Raw genomic sequence first — 23310 nt, 5'->3', positions numbered from 1 at the left:
TTTCCGATGATTGTTTTATTGTTTATAATTAATATACAGATAAAAAAAAAAATAACCTTCATCTATCTATCCACATTTTCAAAACATTTTGAGAGACTCATGTTCTCCAAGTCCCACTACAAACATACAAGTTCTTACATTAAAGAACATATTTTCATACATTAATACCTAAAGAGCAAGTCACAAAATTCAGAATGTTCTTAGAGAATGAGGTTTTGGCATTAAAAACACAAGATGTGATTAATCATTACTTTCCTTTTTACTATTTTAAAGCTTCATTTCATGAAAAATTGAATTGTCTTAGGGTTATGCAAGGTAGAAAACGAATGTGTTGTCCATTGTAAATTGTGAACTTCTTCCATTTTTTATATTTATGAATTGAGATTTGGATAACTATTTATTTGTCTTTTCATTTGTTTTGGAGAAAGGGGGTGATTCCGTGGGATAGGCAAAGCTTAGTATATAGACACATGCACAAAAAATTGATAGAAACCTTTTTTTAAGGATTGCCATCAAACACCTGAAATTATCAAGAGAAGAAAATGATCATAATAGCAATACAACACAAATCCAAGTAAGTTTAAACAGAATCATAGAATTTATGGGCCGGGGTTGGAGATTTCTCAATCTTGAAGGAAATGGTTTGTTCCTTCCACAAATCATTCTCAAGACACATCTCATAGAAGTTGACCTCTAGGGAATTCTTGATAGCCAATGCAGAAGTACTTCTAGTGCCATAACGCCCCACCTATATATGGAAGTAAAGTATTCACAGCATTAACTCAACTAGCCATAACCCCTTATATAGAGGATAGCACCGAGATCATTAGAGAGTTATAGATAATTAATTGTGCATTTGTGCGTGTGCTTCTGCGCATTATATTAGGGAGAGAAGAGAGAGTACCAAATCTTCTTCTGCTTCAACAAATATGGAACTATATTGGTACTCCCTTTCAGGTGCATAGATGCCAGGAAGAAGGTTCCTTTCCTCATCTTTTGTTGTGTCTTTCATCAATTGTTTCCCCACTGACTCCAATGGAATTTCAGATTCACCATATTCTTCCAACACCAACTTGAAACCTTTTTGTAACCGTTGAGCCTCCAAAAAACAACATAAACATAAGCCGTGTTATCTTGCCAACACATGCACGCTAAACGGCTGAAGGAAAAATGCTAGATAGGCTTTAATTTCTTCATGCATGCTAAATTAATAATTTGGTAAGGAGAACGCTAGCTAGCTAAAAGTAAGTTTTTTTAGTTACCTTAGGCCACGGAGAGTCTAGTGATGCATTTGTCAAGACATGAATACCAGGCGATACCTCTGTCACTGATACACCTCTGTCTTTTGGTCTGTTGGTTATATAAAACATGGTCATGGAACAGATATCAACTACTATCAGGTTAAACCCACCAAAATGGTCAGCTTCTGCCATAAGTTCCTCCGCGAAATCACGAGGGCTCTTATTGCTCTGCAACCACGAGCTAGCATTTATGACAATTACTTCAATGATAATGTAATTAAGCAACCAAATTTTGGAGGAAACAAACTTCTGAGATACGAATTAAATAACAACCAAATTAAGTAAATGTATAATATTTTGCTATCTTGGAGGAGTTGGAGGCACTATTGTATCACAAGTCCGTGAAAGAAAGAGCCGGGCCTGGGGGTGGGCATTTTGATAATGTAGAAAATTCATGTAGACATTTAAACAAACAGGTAGTTGGTACCCGTAAGAAGCGAACAGGAAGGTCTCCTCTGCTCTTGGTATGAGAAGACGGCAAATCGACGACCTCCCGGACATTGGTAAGGAAAGCGATTTTTCCCTTGAGGTTACAGCCTAGCCAAGTCCCACCGGCGAGAACGTCTCTTCCTCCAAGAATCACACCATCCTCCCACCACGCCAAAGCCTTCGTCGGCCTTTCAATCTCAAACAATCCATTAATTAAGAAGAAGCATAATAATAATTCAGCTAAAACATAAGAAATTGAACTTGTAAGATTTACGCCAAGGTACCGATCATAGTATTCGTCCCGGTTGAGGAACAGAAGAAAGGGGTAGATCGGATGAGCTTTCCATTGGAATGCAGCTATACACATTGTGTTTCATCAATTCACACCAAAGCTAGAAGCGTTGACCTTATGATCCAAAAAATTCATCAGATGATTAGAAGAACACTATGACCGCGTAACAATGTTACCTGAGTATGTTTAAGAATGTAAAGCAAAAGTAAACAAGACAAGTAATCAAGTAATGGTATTGCTGGTAATTCAGATTATACGATTCTGTATGCTCCTATCTTATACAGTGGTTCAGTATTTATAGCCTAATTAATCTAGCCTAAGTGACCTGATAAACCTCAATAGGGCAGACATGAAACATAAACTTACCTGAGGAAGCTGAATGGTCACTTTGTTTGGGAATAGGCGACAAGGGGAGTGAGCAGTTTCACAGTCTTGGGTGTCTCTTTGCTTCTTTCATGCAATCTCCCAAAACTATCCTGCAATACATAGGAAAATACAATTCTAGAAACATCAATGGTAGAGTTACTTGCATCTATTATGAGATCAACAAAAATTACTAAACAATTTGAAGGATTAGAGGTAATTACAATAATCCCTATAATAATTGTTTTAGCACGAGGGTTGATTTCTACAAACATTTCAAAGTAAAAGCACTACTGTCCAGCCACCACCAAACATAAAAATGAAAATGATAGGAGAAGCAAGTCACTGTATCCCCATTAAAGACAAAAGCATACCAGGAAAGCAAGATCAAGTAGTGCTGTCTGGTTCCTTCAACCTTGGCTACCGATTCTCATATGAGCGTCGTAAAAGATGTTAGATTAATGGCTAGACGAGTATGAACGGAGGTCGAAACCGTTTGTTCTTGTGACTGGAGAAGTGATCGATAGAGGAGAGAGCGTTCAGACATGCGAGGGAGGCAACGGGAGAAGAAGATGAATGGAGGATGATGTCTGCGCAGAGTGAAGCTTAACCAATGCAGAATATGTTTTTGTTCCCGGAAAATGGGCCCACCAAAACTGAAAAAGGAAGACATTTTTCGAGAATAAGGCCTCTTTGGTAAATTACTTTTAGCTCTATTAAAAATATAAAGGGTAGTTGATGGCAAATTATGCTATGCGCACGTGCGCACCTTCCAAGGTGTGCGTGTCTCTAAAATAGCGTCATTTTTTCTGTCCTAACTACAAATAAAATAAAATTGTTTGAAAGGTCATTAACGGTGTTAACAACGTATTCGTTATGAAATTATGAATGTACAATTATAGAATTATGAATGTACTTATAATTATGAACATAGAGCTTCGAAAATTATGAATGTACAGTATGAAATTATGAATATACAGTATGGAATTATGAATGTACAGTTATGAAATTATGAAGGTACAGTTATGAAATTATGAATGTACAGTTATGAAATTATGAACACAGAACTCTGACATTATGAACTTACAATTATGAACATAGAGCTTCGAAAATTATGAATTTACAGTTATTGAATTATGAATGTACAGTTATAGAATTATGAATGTACAGTTATGAAATTATGAACACAGAGCTGTGAATATATGCTCCTATAACGAAGCGGTCTGAAATTTATAATAAAAAAAAAAAGAAAGAAAAAGGAAGATAACGGTGCCACTGACGGCACCGTTACCGTGCCCATGATGCACGCTGGGCACGAGTCCACAGCATAACGATTGGTAGTTGATAATCTAACTGCATAAAGTGTTTGGTATATTATGTGTTAGCTGATAGCTTTTTGGTATAATTTTCTTTAAAAAAAAAAATTAATTGAAAAAATTGTTTTCAGCAACTTTTTTCTTTTTAGCATTTTAGAGTTACAAAAAAACTAATTAACTAAATATTTATATTGATTTGTTTTAACCAAATAAAAAAGCTAATAATGATAAAATAAGTCAAAATTGACCTATAGGTTAACTATTTTACCAAAAAGGGCCTATATGTATTCTCAAATTTTATTCCGTCACTTTTACTCCCTAACATGACAAATAAAGATAAAATCTTTTATCATGTAGGTCTGTCTATCGTGCACGATTCGGTTCGAATCAAACCGTGATCATGACTACTTGTCCCACGTTTGGAAGTGGATTTGCAGTTTTGCACCAATATATATACAAACTCTTTTAGACTAATGTTAAGAATAAATGCTATCTCTCGGGGTTACACATCTAGAAAAAAAAAAAAAAAACTTTTGGATTATTTTTTATCTTGAAAGACTAATGCTACAACGATCCAAATACCATCGGGAGGTTTTTAAGAAAATGTGTGTTACAGTGCACACAACTCGATTTTCTCCATTCTTCATCGCTGGGTTTATATTCTAATTTATAAAATCATCTTTTTTCATTTTTATTTATTTTATATAAATATATTTTGAGTCCGTACAATTTGATTGGAATTAATTTTCTAAAAATTATATTATATTTATATATAGGACAACATGATGATGTTTACATCTGTGTACTAAATTACATGCTACTAACTCTATTAGAATATAACTGCATAAAGAGCAAATAACGTTTAGGTTTGAACTCACAATCTCTCATATGAGAATCTAACCTGGGTGCCATCTGAGCACAATATGCTTATTCTTTTATAACCATCAAGTTGTTGATAGCTTATTCTTTTATTATCTCTAATAGCTATTTGAACGGAACGTGAGATGCACTTTCCTTTATCATATATTCTCACATTCCCTTTGTCTTATTACTAATTTTGCAATTTAAATCATTTGTTTTTATTCCCATCTCAAGAGTCACATACAATATTTCTTAAGCTCAAACTCTTTGTTGATTAATTTAAAATCAGTTACTTATATATTTTGCAATTCTTTTATTTATTTATTTTAATTTGAAAATTTATTTAAATACATAAAAATAGTTTTTTTTTTTTGAAAGACATAAAAATAGGTTAATGATATTAAAGTAAATTTTTTTTTTTTTTTTTGGTTTAATACTACAGACCCTGTGTCACTTATTCATAGCTAATTTCTTAACGTACTGAAACACAAAAATTTAATACCTCCCTTACTAAGACTCAACTCCATGACCCTTTTCATTAGGAAGACTCACTTTATGCCACTAAATCACTATATTATTGACAAAGTAAAATAATCATTATAATATAAAAAAAAAATCGACCAAACATGATTATGTTATATACCTCACTTTTAAATTAAACACATTAATCAAATATTTAATAGTAATATAATATTCTTAACAATCTAACATTTACTATGATAATCTAACATTTCATGAATCAAACGTATTTGCAATTTCCATGTCATATAAGATGGAACAAAAAGAGAAATTTATAGATTTATATTATTGCTATATTATAGTGTTTATTTCAAAAAAAAAAATAAAAAATTGCTCTATTATATATACCAGAATACCACATTAAACACTACAAAAGGCACGAAGGAATCACGTTTTCGGTAAAAATTCAAAAAACCATTACCCTATTCCCGCCATAGTGAACCTGTAAATATTCAGCTCTGCAAAATTCCCACTGTTTTTCACTTCCGCAAAAGTTACGAGCAGAAACCCAAGCTATGGCACCCAAGAAGGCATCTTCTATACCTTCGCCACCCCCGATTCCAATAGGTAATACTCTCACCCCGCCTATTCCTTCAAAAGTCATAATCAATTTAAGAATTCTGTTAGAAAATATATTTATTTGCAGGAAATTGCCATGTGCGGGTCGAAGCCAAAAACTTTGCATCCGAGTCGACTGAAAACAGCCTCCGAATCACTTTCTCGAAAGATGCCAATATCAAAATTTCAGGCAATAAGGCCCTTTAGTAATTCAATTTCAAAATTTTGATATTTCTGAATTCAGATTTCTACTATTTACTTTATATCTGTCAGAACTATCGGAATTTGTTCTAGAGTTCTTATTGTTTTTGTTACTACTTGAGACAGTCATGGAGAACAGGAATTGCGAAATTGTGAATTTTGGTCCTCAGGGTTCTGAGAATGAGGAAAATGGTAATGTTTCGTTTTGAATTTTCTCCAATAATTTTTCTATTGTATTTGCTTTCTTGTGATTATCCGATTAGATGTCAGAATTTAATAATGATTTATTTCCTCTTAGGATTAGGTAATTACTGTTTTGAGCTCATTAATCCCAAGGATGCAGATGGTAAAACCAAGTGTTTGGTTCAGGTAATCTACATTTCTTTTCCATCTCTATAACTCTCTGCCTCTCTCTATCACTTTACATATGTGGTGCTTAGTTGTATTTCTTGTTGTAGGATGTGCTAAACATTTATGTTAAGGAACTGCCAGCAATGAAATATGCTGCAAACACTGGAAAGCAATCATTGTTCCTTGATAAATGTGTATCAAGTGGGTATGTTATTGAAACTTATACAGTCCCTTCAATTTTATTTTAGGACTTCAGTCTCATCAATATCTCTTATGACATTCTGTTAAATGTGTCTAGAATTATATATGTAATGAACATTTGATTTATGGCCTGAATGCTATCACCTCAATCAAGATTCTAAAGTTTGAGGAATTGGCTAATGACTGCTATTGCAGGAAATACTGCACTTTGATTTTGAGGATTAAACAGGGTGAACACCATGGAGAGGTATGCTTGCAGTAGTTGACTAGTTGCTTTTATATGTATCAATGTAGAAGGTGTGGTGTTAGCTGATGCCTCCTAAGATCAAATTCATATCCTTGTAGAGCACAGCCCTTGGAATATCATAAGCAAAAAGAGTTTGTGTGCATATGTTTGTGTATATGCTTACATTTGTAGGATAGATTCAATTTTATTGGGTTATATTTAGCATGCATACTCCTTTAACAAATTGAAGTGCTCTTTACTCTTTATAATTTTTTGGTGACTAATCAGGGGTTCCATAATATCTCTTTGATCTTGCTCATTATTGAACAGGTTGTTGCAGCAACTACTTATCAGTTAATCTCTGCTGACACACAGTATGCTGAGATTCCTCTTGCAGCTGTTAGATCACAATATCAACACAAGGTCTAGTGTTTGTTTTGCCAAATTATTTTTTTATGATTTCAGGTTTACTTTTATAAATAGACTGGTATATGACCTTAGCAAATGAGGCTACTCTTTAGGGTTCTTTTTAGGGTTTCATCTAAAGGATATGGCTGCAGTTGACAGTATCAGATGAAAGTGTAGCTTCCCTTTTATATGAAACTGCTTATTTCATTTTTCTGCATGATGTTCATGGCAAGAAACAATGTACACCAATCACTATTGAAAGAGTTCAGACCTCATTCAATTACTGCTTAGAAACCCAACACAGGCCTTTTTAGATATCTAATGCAAAAAGCTATTAGAAGTGGATTCAAACCCGCTGATGCTAGAATTTTCAGTCCTTGGCTCCAGCTTGCTATTCAATTAAGTTACAAGTGGAAGTAAACTGGTTCCCTGTGTATGATGTCAATTCAGAGATGCATCCCTTGTAAACTTTATTTTACTCCTTTACATACTGTAGCATTTATTTATTTATGGAAATATAAAGATTATTATTATTTTATTTCAGTAACTGTTATATCATCTCGATTGTATGCTTGCAAATAGCTTCAGATTTGTTTCCTGCTTCTGATAGTAATTGACTAGGCCCAGGTTCTTACAGGGTATAGGTCGTATATTATACATGGAACTGAGAAGGAGATTGCAGAATGTGGGTATTAGGACAGTGTTTTGTTGGGGAGATAAGGAGTCCGAAGGATTTTGGCTTAAGCAGGTATACCTTAAATGGTGGCTAATATGAGATTGAAGTGATTTATTCATTTGCTGTTAATGTTTTTGTTTTTCTACATATATTCATTTGGGTGGTGTATCCAATGAGTAAAGTGGTCACAAGCTTTAGCAGGAAAAATCTGATTTTATGATATGCTTTCTAATAGTTTAACAATTTTTTCTGAGTAGCCTGAGAAGAATAGTGTATAAGTTTCGTAGTTGTGTATTATATTGAATTTAATCTGACTGGTGTCTTTGCTAAACACATGGATGCAAAACACAAAAATGGGCTTACAAAATGGCTTCATTTATGTACCTGGTGAATACTTGCCATGGGCTTGATGTAAACATGTTCCAGTTTATTTTTATTTTGCTCGAGTCACTAAATACATAAGCTAAATCTGCAGGGATTTGTAGTAATTGGTCAGGTAGATGCAAAAGGCAAAGCTCGTAGGCTTCCTATAAGGACTGATATCCGTAGAGCGTTGTGTTTTCCTGGTGGCTCAACTCTCTTGGTTTCTCATCTTAACAAGGAAAGTTTAACAAATTCCCCAGAGAATCTAATGATGACAGTAGCACCAAATTCTCCAGATAAACATTGTTCATACCCTATCTCTCAGAAACGAGATAAAAGTGTACCAGAAGGGAATCACTTTTCCAATGGAGTAAATCAACATATCAGCACAGATGATACTCAACATTATGGTATGTGAAGCTGCTGCATAAATTTTTCATTTCTTTCATTTCATTGGGTTTGAAAATTGAGAATGCATAATGATCAAGTGTGAGCAAGTGCAGGGTGAGGTTATTAACAGTGTATTCATTCTTCTATGACTCATTAAGTGCCTTTTTCTTATAAATGACTGAGAGGATTCTTTCAGAACTATGTGTATGATAAATATCTACTAATCTGTTTGTTTGAATCTAAATTGTCAAGTTGCAGACACAGCGGAAACTATAAATTGTGGATATGATGCCAACTGTGCAGGAGTAAATGAATGTGAACTTGAACCTTATCCGGAACTATGTTCATGTTCGGCACCAGGAACAAAAAAAAGGATGTGGGAAGCCTCACTTACCTCTTTGAACTCAAAAAAAGTGAAGGGAGGCTATGTAGCTGATTGCCACTTACATTCTAACAACTTCCTTTTAGAAAACAATGGAAAGACGACTATGCATAAAAACGGTGGTTCCTTGGCAGCTTCTGAAAGTGCATTTCTAGGGCATGATCATCATAAAGATCCTTTAACATGCAGCTCCAAGTATTATGAAGAATACAGAGCACTTGATGTGACATCCAAAAGTAATAGCAACCTGGGCATTCCTCCCTTGGGAAAACACTTCAGAATTATGCTGATGAATATAGCTGATGATAATAAGAAAGCACATCTAACTAAGGTATTCACTAGTCATCCTATGTATTGATGATATCCAATACTAGCAACTTACTTTTTACTCTTTTTAATCACTGTTTCTGACTTTTGGCTGAATGTCTTTACGAAAATTAGTCAGCAAAACAATTAATTGACTGAATGATGAAAGAGGCCATATGACAGTCTTCTACCACTTCCTGACACTTGATGGTGCTTGTGCAGATAATTGAAGACCTTGGTGGACTTGTTACTTCTGATGGAAGTGAATGTACGCATGTGGTAACAGGGAAAGTAAGGAAAACGCTGAATTTTTGCAAAGCTTTATGCTCAGGGTCAGTATTTCCTACGAACTAGTGAACTACTTCATTATATCTTGGCCAGAATACACTTTAACAACTAAAAATTGATACTACTCGTATAACTAGTATATATCATTCTTTATCCTTCAAGATAAGCGCTGTGGTTCCTGAAGTAAATCCCTGAAAAGGGACAGAGGCATGAGATCCATTGCTCATCATCAGTTTTCAGAATTTTTAATTTTTACATTCTAGTTATTTACTCTGTATTTAAGAATAATACTCCATTTCATTCTGAGATTTTAACATAAATTTAAGTTTTTACTAGTATCTGCTTGTTATTATTCACCTTTGACATTGATTTTAAAATGTATACACAATGCTACCCAGGTCTTGGATAATATCACCCAGTTGGTTGAAAGAAAGCTTTCGGAAAGGCAGATTCGTGGGTATGTTACAAGATCTAAGTTTGATATATTATGGAAACCATTAACATATTTTGATATATGATTGGCTTCCATGTTGTCCAGATGAAATGCCTTTCATTTTGAAGGATGAAGACTATGAACTCAAGTACACAACTGAGCTAAAATCTGCAGTTCTTAGGGCTAAAGCACGCCCTCAAAGTTTACTTAATGGTTATGACATATGCCTTGCAGCTCATGTTCAACCTCCTGCCAGTATGTTATCTGCAATTGTGAAATCTGCCGGAGGGAATGTAAGTCAAATTTCAAGAAATTTTGCTTAAAAGAAATGCACATACACATTATGGTATTTAGTTGAGGAATAACATCTGCAATGTTCCTAATTGCTATGTCATCTTGAGTTTGTTTAAGCAATGCTTTGACAAATGTTAATCTTTAGGTTCTTGGTGGATTGGAGGAGGTGAATGATGCGAAGAAAACCGTGTTTGTGGCATGCGAGGAGGACACGGATGAAGCACTGTCAGCTGCAGAGAAAGGGATAAGGACATTCAGTAGTGAGTGGTTCATGAACTGCATCATGAAACAACAACTTGATCTTGGAGCCTCTCAGTTTGCAGAGAGCCTCTGATTCATGTGCTAACACGTAATTATTAGGTGAAAATTCTTAATAGAGTACTTTAGCTGAGCAAAAGAATTTGGTGGATTAGGTTTAAAGTAAAGATTGCGGACATAAGAGTCAAGGGTTGTTGGTTTATGGTAGAATGGAGCCACTGTATTTGCACAACGATTTTGTTGAGTGGTTTTCAAGACTTAGCCAATTGCCATGTTCTTTACAATGTGGTTGTTGAATGCACAAGTATATTAATGAAATTACTACTTAGTTAAGTATAATCATTAATCTTTTATGGTACGTGTTAAGATAAAGAATATTTCACTTGGCATATTCCTCAAGCTTGTGTAGTTGTAAATGTGCAATGAAGACAAAATACAGGTATGCCGGAAATGCCCATAACTCACCATCTTCGCCAACAAGTATCTCCCACACAGCCAACATGCGACGACGTTTAACTGCACTGCCCATCCTCCTCTCCCTGCTCTCCCGATTCATCCTCATCGTCCATTCACAAGACTTCCAATCTAACCTCCATCAATCCCGTCTCCAAATCCCTCTGCGGACCGAACCGGAAGATTCTCTGCACGTGCCGCCGGGGTCACCGTTTAAGATCGCGCTGTTCGCCGACCTGCATTTTGGAGAGGACGCCTGGACAGACTGGGGCCCACGCCAGGATATAAATTTAGTAAAAGTCATGTCTACCGTCCTCGATCAAGAACTCCCAGGTCAGGAGCTTTATACTTGAGTCAGTTGAGTGGGTCTGTGATTTCTCTAGTAAGACATTCAATTTCTTGGCAGACTTTGTAGTTTATCTTGGAGATGTGATCACGGCCAACAATATCCCTATTAAAAATGCTAGCTTGTATTGGGACCAAGCAATCTCTCCTACTAGAGCTAGGGGGATTCCATGGGCTAGTGTGTTTGGTAACCATGATGATATGCCATTCGAGTGGCCAATGGAATGGTTTTCAACCTCTGGAGTCCCTCCACTCTTATGTCCACAAAATAATGTCTCATACCCTGCAGGTTAGTTGGTGATCTATCTATATATGTTCAATGTGATGTGTTCTGGGAATGAAAATTAAACCTTTTTAACTTTGATTGCCTTCTAGCTACTTCAGAAGGTGAATATTGCAGCTTCAGGGGAACAACACGTTTGGAGCTGATGAAAAATGAAGTAGAGCATAACACACGGCTATCATACTCTACAACTGGTCCCAAGGATTTGTGGCCTAGTGTATCCAATTATGTTCTTAAACTCGCATCGTCGAATGACCCTGTAGCGTATATGTACTTCCTAGACTCTGGTGGTGGTTCATACCCAGAGGTTGTCTCGTACGCTCAGGCTCAATGGTTCAACCGCACATCTCAAGAGGTTAACCCCGATGCAAGGTATATATGTATCAATTGCATAGTTTCACTTAGGCAGGAGGTTTTGGATGATGTGTGGTTTGTCACTCATGCTACTGATTGCTTATGAATGATGGGAAAACCATGTTGGTAGTTCTTGTTTCTTATCATCCAACACAAATGGCAAGGATGGTAGTGTTCTAAATTGAACTCTTTAGCGACTTTCTTCCAAATGAAGTGAAAATCGATGAATTGTAACAGGGTTCCCGAGCTAATATTTTGGCATATACCTAGTCAGGAGTATAAGCACGCGGCTCCAAAGTCTGTTCTGGACAAGAATTGCGTGGGTTCAATGTTCACCGAGAAAGTTGCTGCCCAGGAAGCTGAAATGGGGATTATGAAGCTCCTTGAAGGAAGATCTTCTGTGATGGTAAGGACTGAATAATAACATAATTGTCTATTATATTCTACAATCTCTCAATATAGTAGATAAGAGACCCCATATCATAACCCTGTTTAGTTTAAAGTGTGAAGTGTGAGGTCCTTTAATTTGGACAGGCTGTGTTTGTTGGGCATAACCATGGACTGGACTGGTGCTGTCCTCACAAGAACCTGTGGCTGTGCTATGCTCGTCATACCGGCTATGGTGGATATGGGAATTGGGGTAGAGGGGCTAGGATTCTGGAGATAAGCCACCAACCTTTCTCTCTAAAATCTTGGATTCGGATGGAAGATGGCAGTCTACATAGTGAAGTTGTCTTGAGCTCTTCATGATTATTCATCCTCTCTTCACATAAAGAGGAAAAGCTGTTTACATCTACAGCACTGGAAATATATTTGTAATTTGTTGTATCAAACGAACCATGAAACTCAATCAATATCTTAGACGGGAATATGATATGATTGATTATCGTGTACATACTCATACTGTGAAGTCTGAGATGAAATATTGAGGATTGGGACGTCAAAATCTGTTGACTTACAAATATCTAATATCATTGAGGATACTCTGATTTTATTTTTTTTTATTTTTTATTTTTGAAAAAGTCGGAGATTCACAAATCTTTTTAAATGAATATAAGTTTGATCCGGATATAGGATTAGGGGTGTAAACAAATCAAATAAAACAAAGAGTTATACTATACAAACTTTCAAATTCTACTCCCTTGCTTGTATTTTCTGAGGTGGCAAACAAAGATTGGTTAATTTTCATTATGTGGGTCCACAAAAATGTGTCTACATCAAGAACATGTGAGAGAGAGTACAAGTTGAGAGTATAAAATGAGAGTACACTAAGTATTTTCCTAAAACAAATTAGATTCGTGATTCGAATTCGAATATTTCGAATACGAATTCGAATTCAAATATTTTTTTTCAATTCGAATATTTTTCGAATACGAATACGAATTAGAGTGTATTCGATTTGAATAGTATTCGAATATTTTATGTTATTTAAATATAAATTTTTATTATATTTTATCTTAATTTATTGGAGAATTTTGTAAAAAATTAAGTTAGGCATTTCAAATTTAAATATTCGAGTTGAATCGAATATATTCCCATAAACTAGTCAAATCGAATTCGAATCAAATTTGAGATTTGAATATTAAACGAATACGAATACGAATATTCAAATATATAGTCGAATTCGAATCGAATAGTGAGATATTTGACTCGATTCGATTCGTTTACACCCCTCTATAAGATAGTGAAATTTCACATATATTAGACTTCAAAGTAAAAATTATATTTACATATAATTCAAAAAATGAATATATTAAAAAATATTTTAAATATAGCTCAAAAATATTAATATTATCTAAATTAAATTTTAGGAGAACTTAATAAGGTTATTAGTGTTATATACAAATGTAAATTTGGTTCGAATATGAAATGTTACATGTATTAGACTTCAAAAATATTTTTATTCTATTTAAACCAAATTTATTCAAAAATATTTTAAATATAAAGTTTAAAAATCACTCAAAATTAAATTTATGTTAATTTTATAACACTAGTCTAAAAATTAATTTAAAAATCAAATTTTAATAAATAAAAATTTTAAACAAAAAATAGAAAATAAAAAATAAAATATAAATGACAATTTCCTGAAACAAACGGACCTTTAGAAAGTTTCGGGGTCGTTTACTTCATTTTTCTGTTTTTCCATTTCCAGTTTTCCATTTCTCCATTTTTTCCTTTTTCCTTCTCCATTCCTCCAGTTTTCCATTTCTCCAATTTTCTAATTTTCATTCCCCATTCCTCCAGTTTTTAAATTCTCTAATTTTCTGATTTTATTAAATACAATTATCTCATATAACATTTGTACATTTCTACAACAAAGGTAATAAATAATAATAATAATAATAATAATAAGGAAAAAAACATAATAATAATAATAATAATAATAATAATTATTATTATTATTATTATTGAAGAATAATAATAATAATAATAATAATAATAATAATAATTGAAGAAGAAAAACTGAAGATGAGGCGTATAAGAGAAAACTGAAGAAAAACATAATAATAATAATAATTGAAGAAGACAAAAAATTGAAGAAGTGGAGCCAAGCGAAATGCAAAGAACAAGTGCAAGGTAAGATTCAAACCCAGGACCTCTACTCAAACAACCTACTGTTCACGCGTGTCTTTGCCAATTCTCCAAATGGAGAACATAGAATTTTCTTTCTCCAAAATCTTAAAGAAATGGAAGAATGGAGATAGAAAATTATATTTGAGAATTGATTTTAGTAAACAAGTTTTCCATTTTCCATTCTTCTACTTCTCCAATTCTTCATTTTTTCAAAAAATTCTCCATTTTTCCATTTTGGTAAACGACCCTGCCCATTTTCATACGGAGTAATAAAAAATTATGCTAATAAACATATTTTATGCTTTTTATTTTTTTATTCTCCTATTTCCAAAAAATTTAGAGTAAACCCTCCTATAATTTGCCATTACAGTTCGCTACGTTTCTTGAAGATTTACCGGACAGTGACAGTGGTAGCCGGTAGGAAGTATAAATCTCTTATTTTCTTCATGCCCGATTCCTTTCTTACAAAGCAAAGATTTAAATTACAGAAACTCTCGGAAAAAACCCTACTTCCCCATTTCGTCGGCAATTCAAATTCCCAATTAATCGATCATTGCGATGTCGCATGCGGCGATGGATTTCAGATCTCCGAGCACTCCATCTGGCATCTCTCCCGCAATTCCTGTTTCGCAGACCAATCTGGGACATCCGCCTGCAACTGGCAGTGTCAACCTTGCTTCTTCAACTAATGGCGGATTCAATTGTTCGAATGTTTCAGAAATTGGCACCAGGAGTTCGAGGCCTAAGCCCAGGATGGTGAAGATTAGGAAACAGTCGAAAATGTCAGAGTCTGCTGGGGATGGTTTGGGGTTTGATTCGTTTAAGCTGGATCCTAAGAGCTTGGGTCAGGCTGATCGTCCTGCTGCTGCTAGTACTCATAATGTGAACGGATCCTTTGTATTTCGTGGTGGCAGTGATGATTCTGGATCGGTCATGAACCAGGGGAGTAAGGAGCGTAGTGAAAACGTAAAACAAATGGGCGGCAATAAGTTTGGGAATTTTCATTTTGTTTTTAGTGGTAATAAGAGTGACTCAAGTTCAGTGAATGTGGGACCTGTGTTTGGAGCTAATCAGAACAAACCAAGATCCGTTTTTAGTGCGGAAATGGGCGGCACTGTACCTGAAGCTACCGGGAGTAGCTCGGTCTCAAATTTGAAATTCGAAAATTTAGCAAATTTACATTCAAATTTGGAGCAAAAAGTTTCTAACAATGGTGAGCGACATTCAGGTACCTTCGAGTTTGAGAAATTTGGTGGTGTTGCTTCAGTTTTTACTGCTAATGGAAGTGCTTTGCAACCTAATAACTTGGGTTCTAATGAGCATAGCAAGTCCATTAATCCAAATAATAGTTTTGGTGCTAATATGAGTACTTCAGGATTGGATTTTAGTTTAAATAATGGGGAATTTGGCTCAAATCAGAAAGCTTCATTGAAAAATTTGAAAAATTTGAGTTCTGGAAAGAAAGAATCTAGTGTAGGTGGTGGAACATCTGTCCCTGAAATGAATGAGACTGCAGCCTTTGCTTTTGGATCTGACTATAGTTTTTCAACTAAAAATGATTTCACAGGTTTTGTTTTTGGTGCTAATTTAAACAATTCTTCATCATTTGCTAATACAAAAGCAAAGGAACCTTTTGGAAAATTTCAGGGGGTCAAAGCAGATTCAGAAGTGGAGTCTCAGAAGGGAAATTCTAATAAAGTTTTTGTGTTTAGAGGAAATAGTGAAATAGCGAACATCAGGTGTGAGGAAAGTGGCAAGTTTGATGAGGACAAGCATAATTCAATGAATAGTAAGAATGCACATATTCAAGATAATCACATGTTTGTTTTTAGTAGTCAGGGTGCTTTAGATACTGATTTTCATAAGAGCAATGTTTCTAAACTCTCTGATGAGTTTAATTCAATGAGTTTCGGTGGTGATAATAATTTATGTGGTAAGCCACATGACAATATACAAAATGTGTTTGTTTTTGGAAGTAATCAAAAGACTTCTGGTTTTTCTACTGAATGTGGTAGTGCTGGCTTGAATTTCAACAATCAGTATAAGAATGTGAATTCAAGGGTACCAGGAAATGATGATGCTGTTGGTAAGGTTGAAAAAACTAATGTCACCTGTACTGGAAAGTATTGTACATCTGGTATTGATGGAAAGAGAGCTAGTTCTTTTGGAGTGAGTACTCAAAATGTGGCTGAATCTCTGGATAAGAACACAGAGTTTGTTAATTGCAGTGAACAAATAAATTCCTGGAGATCTTCTGCTGGAATATATGGGAAGGAGAACAAGCCAATTAATTTAAATGACAAAATTTCTGATGGGAGCCAATTTTGTTTCCAACGCGACAGTGGTGTTGACAGAAATGCTTTTTCCATACCATCATTTTCACCTGAAGATACTGGTATCCAGCTATATGGCAGTTCCCCTGTATCACCTTCTGTTAATAAAGATGAAAAGAAAGATGAAGCTAGCTTTACAAGTTTGCCATTTGGTATAGGGAACATCTTTACAGAGTTCAATGCATCTAGTTCTAGTGAAGCCTTTTCTTTTAATGTTGATTTATGTTCTGGCTCGAGCAAGAAGATTGTTTATGACAGCAGTAAATCTATGAGGGATAAAATGTCAAAAAAGAAAAAGACATTGAGGCAACGTAACCTGATGAAAAAGCAGGTTGAGCCCCAAAATAATGAGTCTCCTGACTGTGCTTCACCCATGGATTTTTCACCATATCAGGATACTAACTCTGCACCATTTGCTGAAACCTCTGTAGCTGAGAAGAAATGTCCAGGGCCTAGTGAGAATAATCTTGATGTTGACTCAGGGAATCACTTGGGTGATCAGAAAAATGTTGCTTTCTCCACTGTGCCATCTTCTGTAGATGGATTATCAAGAATAAGGCGCCAGTACAAGAAAAAGTATAAGACAAAGGTTTGTAATAGATCAAACCAAATCAATCAACAGAAACCCGGCTCTGCTTCTCCTGCTGTCCAATTTCCCCCCCTGGGTAATAATCATTCACCAGAGGTCCAAAGGGGAGCTACTTCCAGTGCTCAAGAAAATGGGGTTCATCTATTCAATACTGATGAGGGGCATGCCAAGCAAGAAATTCCTGAGTATGAAGCATGTGAGAGATGGCGAAGCAGGTGCTTCTTACTTTTGAGCAAATTATTCAAATTTCCTTATTGATTCTCATTTGAATGAATCATGTTTAAAATCTTTCCATATTTTTCTGCAAGTTTTCTTTAATGCTATAACTATCATATTCCTCGTCTTGATTAAAATAACTCTACTGATGGTCACTTTCATATGACATTTTTCAGGGGAAACCAAGTTTATAAGGCTGGTGATCTACACAAAGCTGAGGATTTCTATGGCAAGGGCATAAAATCTGTTTCACAGTCAAACATTCCAGAGTGCTGTATTAAGCCTCTGTTGTTATGCTATAGCAACCGTGCTGCCACACGGATGTCACTTTGTAGGATGAGGGAAGCAATCAATGACTGTGCAAATGCAGCTGCTCTAGACCCTACTTTTCTCAAAGTAAAGCTAAGAGCTGCAAAGTAAGGCCTTAACATCTTGTCTTTTTTTTTTCTTTTTTTTTTTTTTCTTCATCTTTGCTTTTTAGTTGTGCCTACATTTTGGATAATCATATTGCCTGCATTTTTATATAGTACCATCAGTTGAAGAGGTAATGCCTGGCTAGGACAGTTACAGGCATTGGAGGGGCCTAGCCCCACTGCAAAGTAAAGTACTTGATGCAATATGCTGACCATGAGCAGCCCTCTGATCTTGTAAAAAGAAGAAAAGCTCTTGTTTTAAATGTCTTCTCCTGACACAAAATTGTTTGCCTTTGGAGCACTCTAGCACTAATTTCCAAACAAATGCACTTAGCTAGAGCAAGGAGCATGTTAAACCTGCACCCCTCTTGCATATCTTCTTCTGGCCCTGAAGAAACTTTCCACTCTAAACCCTTCTCCTTAAGAAATCCACAGAATATCAAAATAAGCACTTGCACCAAATTGGTGGGTAGGTTACTATCATTTCCTCCTAAAACCTTACAGAATTCATATGTAGCTCCGTTGTGATTGTTGAACATAAAGGTTGAGTGGTATTCTAGTCTTACATTTATGCTTACACATCTAATGATGGATATTGTTGCATATATTTATATAACGTGCACATCCATATATACATATTTCTTAATAATTTTTGAATTACTAGTTGTTACCTGTTACTGGGAGAAGTGCAAGAAGCCATGCAGTATTACAACAGCTGCTTGGAATCAAGAGATGTATGCTTGGATAGGAGAATTACTATTGAAGCTGCAGAGGGTCTGCAAAAGGCAGAGGTGACTTATTGTTAAATTTATACCTGATTGGGTTTGAGGAAACCTCTTTGTTCTTTAGCCAATCATTTTAACCATTCCCACTACTGAGATCTTAGTGGGAATTTGTTTATTTGTTCATTTTGTTTTTGATTCTGTAATTTTTATTGCTAGCAGAAAGTGGCTGAGAATTTGCGTCAGTCTGCTGAACTCTTGCAACAGAAAACTTTTGATGCTGCAAGAAGTGCTCTGGAAATTATTGCTAAGGCATTGTCTATAAGCTGCTATTCAGAAAAGTTACTTGAAATGAAAGGAGAGGGTCTATGCAAGGTCTGTGCTATTACAGCTTATATAATAAGTACAAGACATCCTTTTACTATTTGGTGTCCTTTCTACTCCATTTAGACAATATCTATAATTATTATGATGTTTTACAATTTACAGTTGCGTATGTATGATGAGGCAATTAAGCTGTGTGAGCAGACTCTTGATTTTGCTGAAAAGAACTTTGCTTGCCATAACATGGAAAACATGAATAATTCTGTAAAGCTGTGGAGATGGCGCATTATGTCAAAATCCTACTATCATCTTGGGAAGCTTGAGGCAGCTCTTCATCTGATTGAGAAGCAAGAGCAAGTAGTTTTTGTCAAAGATGGGTAAATCTCTCTTTCTGTTCTGTTTTAAAAAAAATATTTTTGTTGATATTAATGATGCTCTCATCTTTCTTTGTTTAGATGTGGAAACAGTTCTCAGGAGTCATCACTTCCTTTAGGCACTACTATACGTGAACTTTTAGCCCGGAAGGTACACTAGTTTCCATTTTGTGTTCTTACTGTGGTAGTAATCTGTAGTCTTATTGAGCCAATATTTTACTGCATTGTCAATCTTTTTACTCTGATTCTTTATTCTTTCAAATAGAAAGCAGGAAATGAAGCTTTCCAATCTGGAAAGTTTGCAGAAGCTCTGGATCATTATAATACTGCTATATCATGCAGTGTTGAATCACTGCCTTTTGCAGCCATCTGTTTCTGCAACCGTGCTGCAGTCCATCAAAGTTTGGGACAAATTATTGATGCTGTTGCTGATTGCAGTGTAGCCATGGCTCTAGACAAAAATTACACAAAGGTTTTCCTTCATAAACAAACTTTATTTTATGTCAAATAAATAATTTCTCATGTATGTTTCCTTGTGTGCAGTGTAACAATCTCTCTTTGTGTGCGTTTCAGCAAATTATTGTTCTTTCTTTCTTGAGTATTTTATCACTTCTTGACATTTTTGTTAAAATGGTGTTAATGGCGGATAAGCCAGAAGAGTGAGTAGTTTTCTGCCAGTGTAGCATTTAATGAATCTGCACTCTGTTTGCTTAGTGCTTGCTGTTGTATGTGCATGCCAGGTAACCTTGCATTTGTTGCAACAGTTTGCAGCAACATAGCTGTAAGTAGGATAGGTAGGTCATAGGTGGTGTATTATCTGTTTCATATTTGTCCTATAGGTTTGTGCTGTTGCTTCTAGGGACATCTCCTTTGTAATTTTCTGGTATATGTAGAATTTTAGTAAAAGCATGACTATTTGTGACCTATTTACGAACAAATCTACTCAGGAAGTTGACATCCATCCTCACTGTGAAAATCATCTTGCACCCTATATCTCTAGGAAAACAAAACAAAAATATTAGAAAGATGCATTTTATGTCAATCATAGAAAGAAATAGTTGGTGATTGGAGTGGAGATCACTTTGCTTCTCACTATTGATGTTTCATGTGAGGCATCAAAGCTTGTTTAATTGGTCATTTATTCTGGTCAGATTCTGTAGTTGAAATCTGTCAATCTGAGTCTCATTTATTCTGGCAGGCAGCATCAAGGAGGGCTACTTTGCATGAGATGATTAGAGACTATGAGCATGCAGCTACTGATCTTCAGAGGCTTATATCCCTGCTAGAAAATCAATCACAAGAAATGGATCATCAAGCTGGATCACAAGATAGATCTAAGGGTAGCAATTTGAAAGAACTAAAAATAGCTCGCCAACGTCTCTCCTCAATGGAAGAGAAGGCAAAAAGTGAAATTCCCTTGGATCTTTATCTCATATTGTGAGTTGATGTCTCCTTACTGATATGCATAAAAAGCTTTCATCTTTAATCTTCCTAAAGAGACAAACTAAGGGAAAAAGCCCTTAATGTTGTGATTTTGTCGAGCTTCTTTTTAATTGAAAAGGAAAAAAAAAAAAAAAAAACTCCATAGATGCATAAAAAAAACTCCATAGATGCATTCAAGCTACTCAGTATTAATCATCTCCAGTTCTATTTGGCAGGGGAATCAAAGCATCTGATCCTGAATCAGACATCAAGAAGGCATACAAGAAAGCAGCCTTAAAGCATCATCCTGACAAAGTATTGAGATTATAAATCAGTTGTATATGGTTGAATAGATTGTCAATGTATGTACTATATATACTCATGTTTGGTGGTCTATGGTGATGTAGGCTGTTCAGTTTTTGGCAAGAAGTGAGAGCATGGATGATGGACAGTTGTGGAAGGATATCTGTGAGAAAGTTCAGAAGGATGCTGACCGTCTTTTCAAGATGATTGGGGAAGCATATGCTGTTCTCTCAGATTCTGAGAAGGTATGCTTGTTCTATGTAAAATTAGTGCTACTGCTCTCCCTGGTTTAGAATGAGTGCATGAAGTATCTTTTTCATCTTTGTGCAGCGCTCAAAGTACAATTATGAAGAAGAAATCAGGGCTGCCCGCAAACAAAACAAATGGAACTATACCCGTGACAAATCATCTGAATCTAACAACTCGCCTTTTGAGAGGGCTCAGAGATGGTCAGAGTTTTACAGTCCTCCATTTCGACGAAGCAGTAATAGGCGTTATGGGCAAGAGTCGTGGAGAACACATGGAAATTCTCATTCCGATTGGTAAAAGGAGTTTGCTGCAGGTCTTTTGCTTGGCTGGGATCAAGGTTTTGAGTGAGATAGCTAGTTCGGGTAAAATCTTCGAGCCTTAGAGATATGGCCTGTCTCAGCCCAGATATGAATAACCAGCCTGGGAATTTGGTTTCATGGAGACCAACATTTTGAAGGACATAAACAATGTTGAAAGTGGAAAGCTATGGGTGGGGAGCCCGAGCCAGAGTCCAGTTCAACGCTGCTAACCAAGACGGTTGGCCTGCCTGATTGGACGAACTTTTAGTGCTGTGAACTAGCTAGCTCTATACTTATTGTTAATATTAATTAAATCATAAAGTGATTAGTGGAAATGAAAATTCAGAAGTGAGGACGCTGCCCGCCCTTCTGGATATGTATTTCCTTCTGTGAATGTGATTAGTACTAGGATGAGATGAAATCATCTTTTTATTACTGGAGTAAATTTTACTTGATTATCTTCAGGCAAAATTTTCCATTACCGAAAGGAAACTTCACATTGGAATCATGTGACTATATCTACTAAAGTTGAACTGGAAATTTATAGGTCAGTTGAGGAATATGTAAAAATGTCAATTCAAAATTTAAAATTAAAATCAAGCAGAAAACTAATTTGATATCGGCTGGCTTCAAAAGTCAAAACAAAAAGTAGAAAACTAATTTGATATCAAGCACAGTTGAAAAATTGCCACCTTCAAATCTTCTCTTCATACTCTAATTGAAAAAGATTCTACATACTCTAATTGAAAAAGATATTTTAGAATAGTTTAATTTATTAGGTTGGGTGTAATCAGTTCAGATTGTAGGTTCAAGTTAGGTTGGGTAAAGGGTACTCTAATTAAAAATGATATTTTAGGGTGGTTTATATATTAGGCTAGTGTATTCAGTTTGTAGGTTCAATTTAAGTTGGGTAAGGGGTTTCTTTTTGGGTTTCTCCCCCAAGCCAGATGTTAGAATGGTTCACAAGTCAAGTTTTAATTTACACTTGGTGGATGTTCTGACGGATTGTCTTGTATTGAAGAATGCCGTAAACTCAGTATCTACGCCGAATTTATCTTACGTTGGAATCATCGTAGATCAATGTAAGCCAGCTATCGGTAGTTTTAATTATTGTTCGCTCAGTTTTATTATTAGAACGTTAAATTTACATGCGCATGCATTAGCTAGATTAGCTTATGATCAGGATCACTCCATGTATTGGAATTTGATCCCTCCTGACTCTATCGTTCAGTTCTTGAATTAATATATTGGTTACGCCATTTTTCAAAAAAAAAAAAATCAAGAGTGTCATGATCAACTCATCATGACTAAAGTCATCTCAAATTCAAAAAAAACTATCTCAGTTTTCAATCTAAAAAATTCATCTTGAATTCTCTATTCCACTGCATTGCGTATCATGCTCATTAAAAGCATACTATAACCACGTGAATAAGATAAATCATTAATAATATGATAAACTAATCCTAACAAACTAATTAGATAAACAAAATTAATAAAATAATTCTAACAAACTAAATATAATTCTAAGATGTTGAAAGAATATTCAGAATAGGCAAAGAGAAAGGAGAATCATCTCTTATTCATCAACCATCTGTACAACATTACAATGATATATATAATCTCTATCGTACCTTTAGGACT

General features: G+C 35.3%; 4 protein-coding genes across 14 annotated transcripts; 3 read left to right on the top strand and 1 right to left on the bottom strand.

Annotated features, from left to right (window-relative positions):
- Positions 1 to 494: 494 nt before the first annotated feature.
- LOC109162132 (transport and Golgi organization protein 2 homolog) lies at positions 495 to 12173 on the bottom strand. 7 transcript variants are annotated; one of them, XM_019310844.1, is made up of 7 exons: positions 2760 to 3007; positions 2389 to 2498; positions 2015 to 2198; positions 1729 to 1918; positions 1263 to 1469; positions 905 to 1099; positions 495 to 748 (listed from the first exon to the last, which is right to left on the bottom strand). In XM_019310844.1, exons 3-7 carry the CDS (start codon positions 2095 to 2097, stop codon positions 581 to 583), a joined length of 843 nt encoding a protein of 280 aa, XP_019166389.1. In that variant the 5' UTR covers positions 2098 to 2198; positions 2389 to 2498; positions 2760 to 3007; the 3' UTR covers positions 495 to 580. The 7 variants fall into 7 exon arrangements, with proteins under 7 accessions (XP_019166389.1, XP_019166390.1, XP_019166386.1 ...); XM_019310845.1 differs by having other exon boundaries at positions 2015 to 2136; XM_019310841.1 differs by lacking the exons at positions 2389 to 2498; positions 2760 to 3007 and adding exons at positions 5590 to 5594; positions 12162 to 12173 and having other exon boundaries at positions 1729 to 2136.
- On the top strand, positions 5519 to 10699 carry LOC109162129. Its single transcript, XM_019310834.1, has 14 exons — positions 5519 to 5648; positions 5728 to 5829; positions 5967 to 6032; positions 6139 to 6209; positions 6299 to 6396; positions 6588 to 6639; positions 6949 to 7041; positions 7664 to 7774; positions 8178 to 8475; positions 8714 to 9168; positions 9366 to 9475; positions 9830 to 9888; positions 9970 to 10157; positions 10304 to 10699. The coding sequence occupies exons 1-14, from the start codon at positions 5597 to 5599 to the stop codon at positions 10490 to 10492; spliced, it is 1944 nt and encodes a 647-aa protein (XP_019166379.1). The 5' UTR covers positions 5519 to 5596; the 3' UTR covers positions 10493 to 10699.
- On the top strand, positions 10791 to 12797 carry LOC109162130 (probable inactive purple acid phosphatase 16). 3 transcript variants are annotated; one of them, XM_019310837.1, is made up of 5 exons: positions 10791 to 11202; positions 11276 to 11503; positions 11602 to 11869; positions 12089 to 12257; positions 12386 to 12797. In XM_019310837.1, the coding sequence occupies exons 1-5, from the start codon at positions 10839 to 10841 to the stop codon at positions 12599 to 12601; spliced, it is 1245 nt and encodes a 414-aa protein (XP_019166382.1). In that variant the 5' UTR covers positions 10791 to 10838; the 3' UTR covers positions 12602 to 12797. The 3 variants fall into 3 exon arrangements, with proteins under 3 accessions (XP_019166382.1, XP_019166381.1, XP_019166380.1); XM_019310836.1 differs by having other exon boundaries at positions 11599 to 11869; XM_019310835.1 differs by having other exon boundaries at positions 11590 to 11869.
- A 2036-nt stretch (positions 12798 to 14833) lies between these two features.
- On the top strand, positions 14834 to 22133 carry LOC109161777. Of its 3 annotated transcripts, XM_019310280.1 has the most exons (12): positions 14835 to 15422; positions 15459 to 17562; positions 17740 to 17979; positions 18641 to 18767; positions 18921 to 19073; positions 19188 to 19399; positions 19478 to 19547; positions 19662 to 19868; positions 20595 to 20833; positions 21055 to 21133; positions 21226 to 21366; positions 21452 to 22133. In XM_019310280.1, the coding sequence occupies exons 1-12, from the start codon at positions 14984 to 14986 to the stop codon at positions 21665 to 21667; spliced, it is 4227 nt and encodes a 1408-aa protein (XP_019165825.1). In that variant the 5' UTR covers positions 14835 to 14983; the 3' UTR covers positions 21668 to 22133. The 3 variants fall into 3 exon arrangements, with proteins under 3 accessions (XP_019165824.1, XP_019165825.1, XP_019165823.1); XM_019310279.1 differs by having other exon boundaries at positions 14834 to 17562; positions 19481 to 19547; XM_019310278.1 differs by having other exon boundaries at positions 14835 to 17562.
- Positions 22134 to 23310: the final 1177 nt, after the last annotated feature.

This window comes from Ipomoea nil, unplaced genomic scaffold, assembly GCF_001879475.1.
Source record: "Ipomoea nil cultivar Tokyo-kokei standard unplaced genomic scaffold, Asagao_1.1 scaffold2926, whole genome shotgun sequence".
Lineage (NCBI taxonomy): Eukaryota > Viridiplantae > Streptophyta > Magnoliopsida > Solanales > Convolvulaceae > Ipomoea > Ipomoea nil.
Note: the sequence above shows the minus strand (reverse complement) of the source record. Positions and strands in the feature narration are given on the sequence as shown.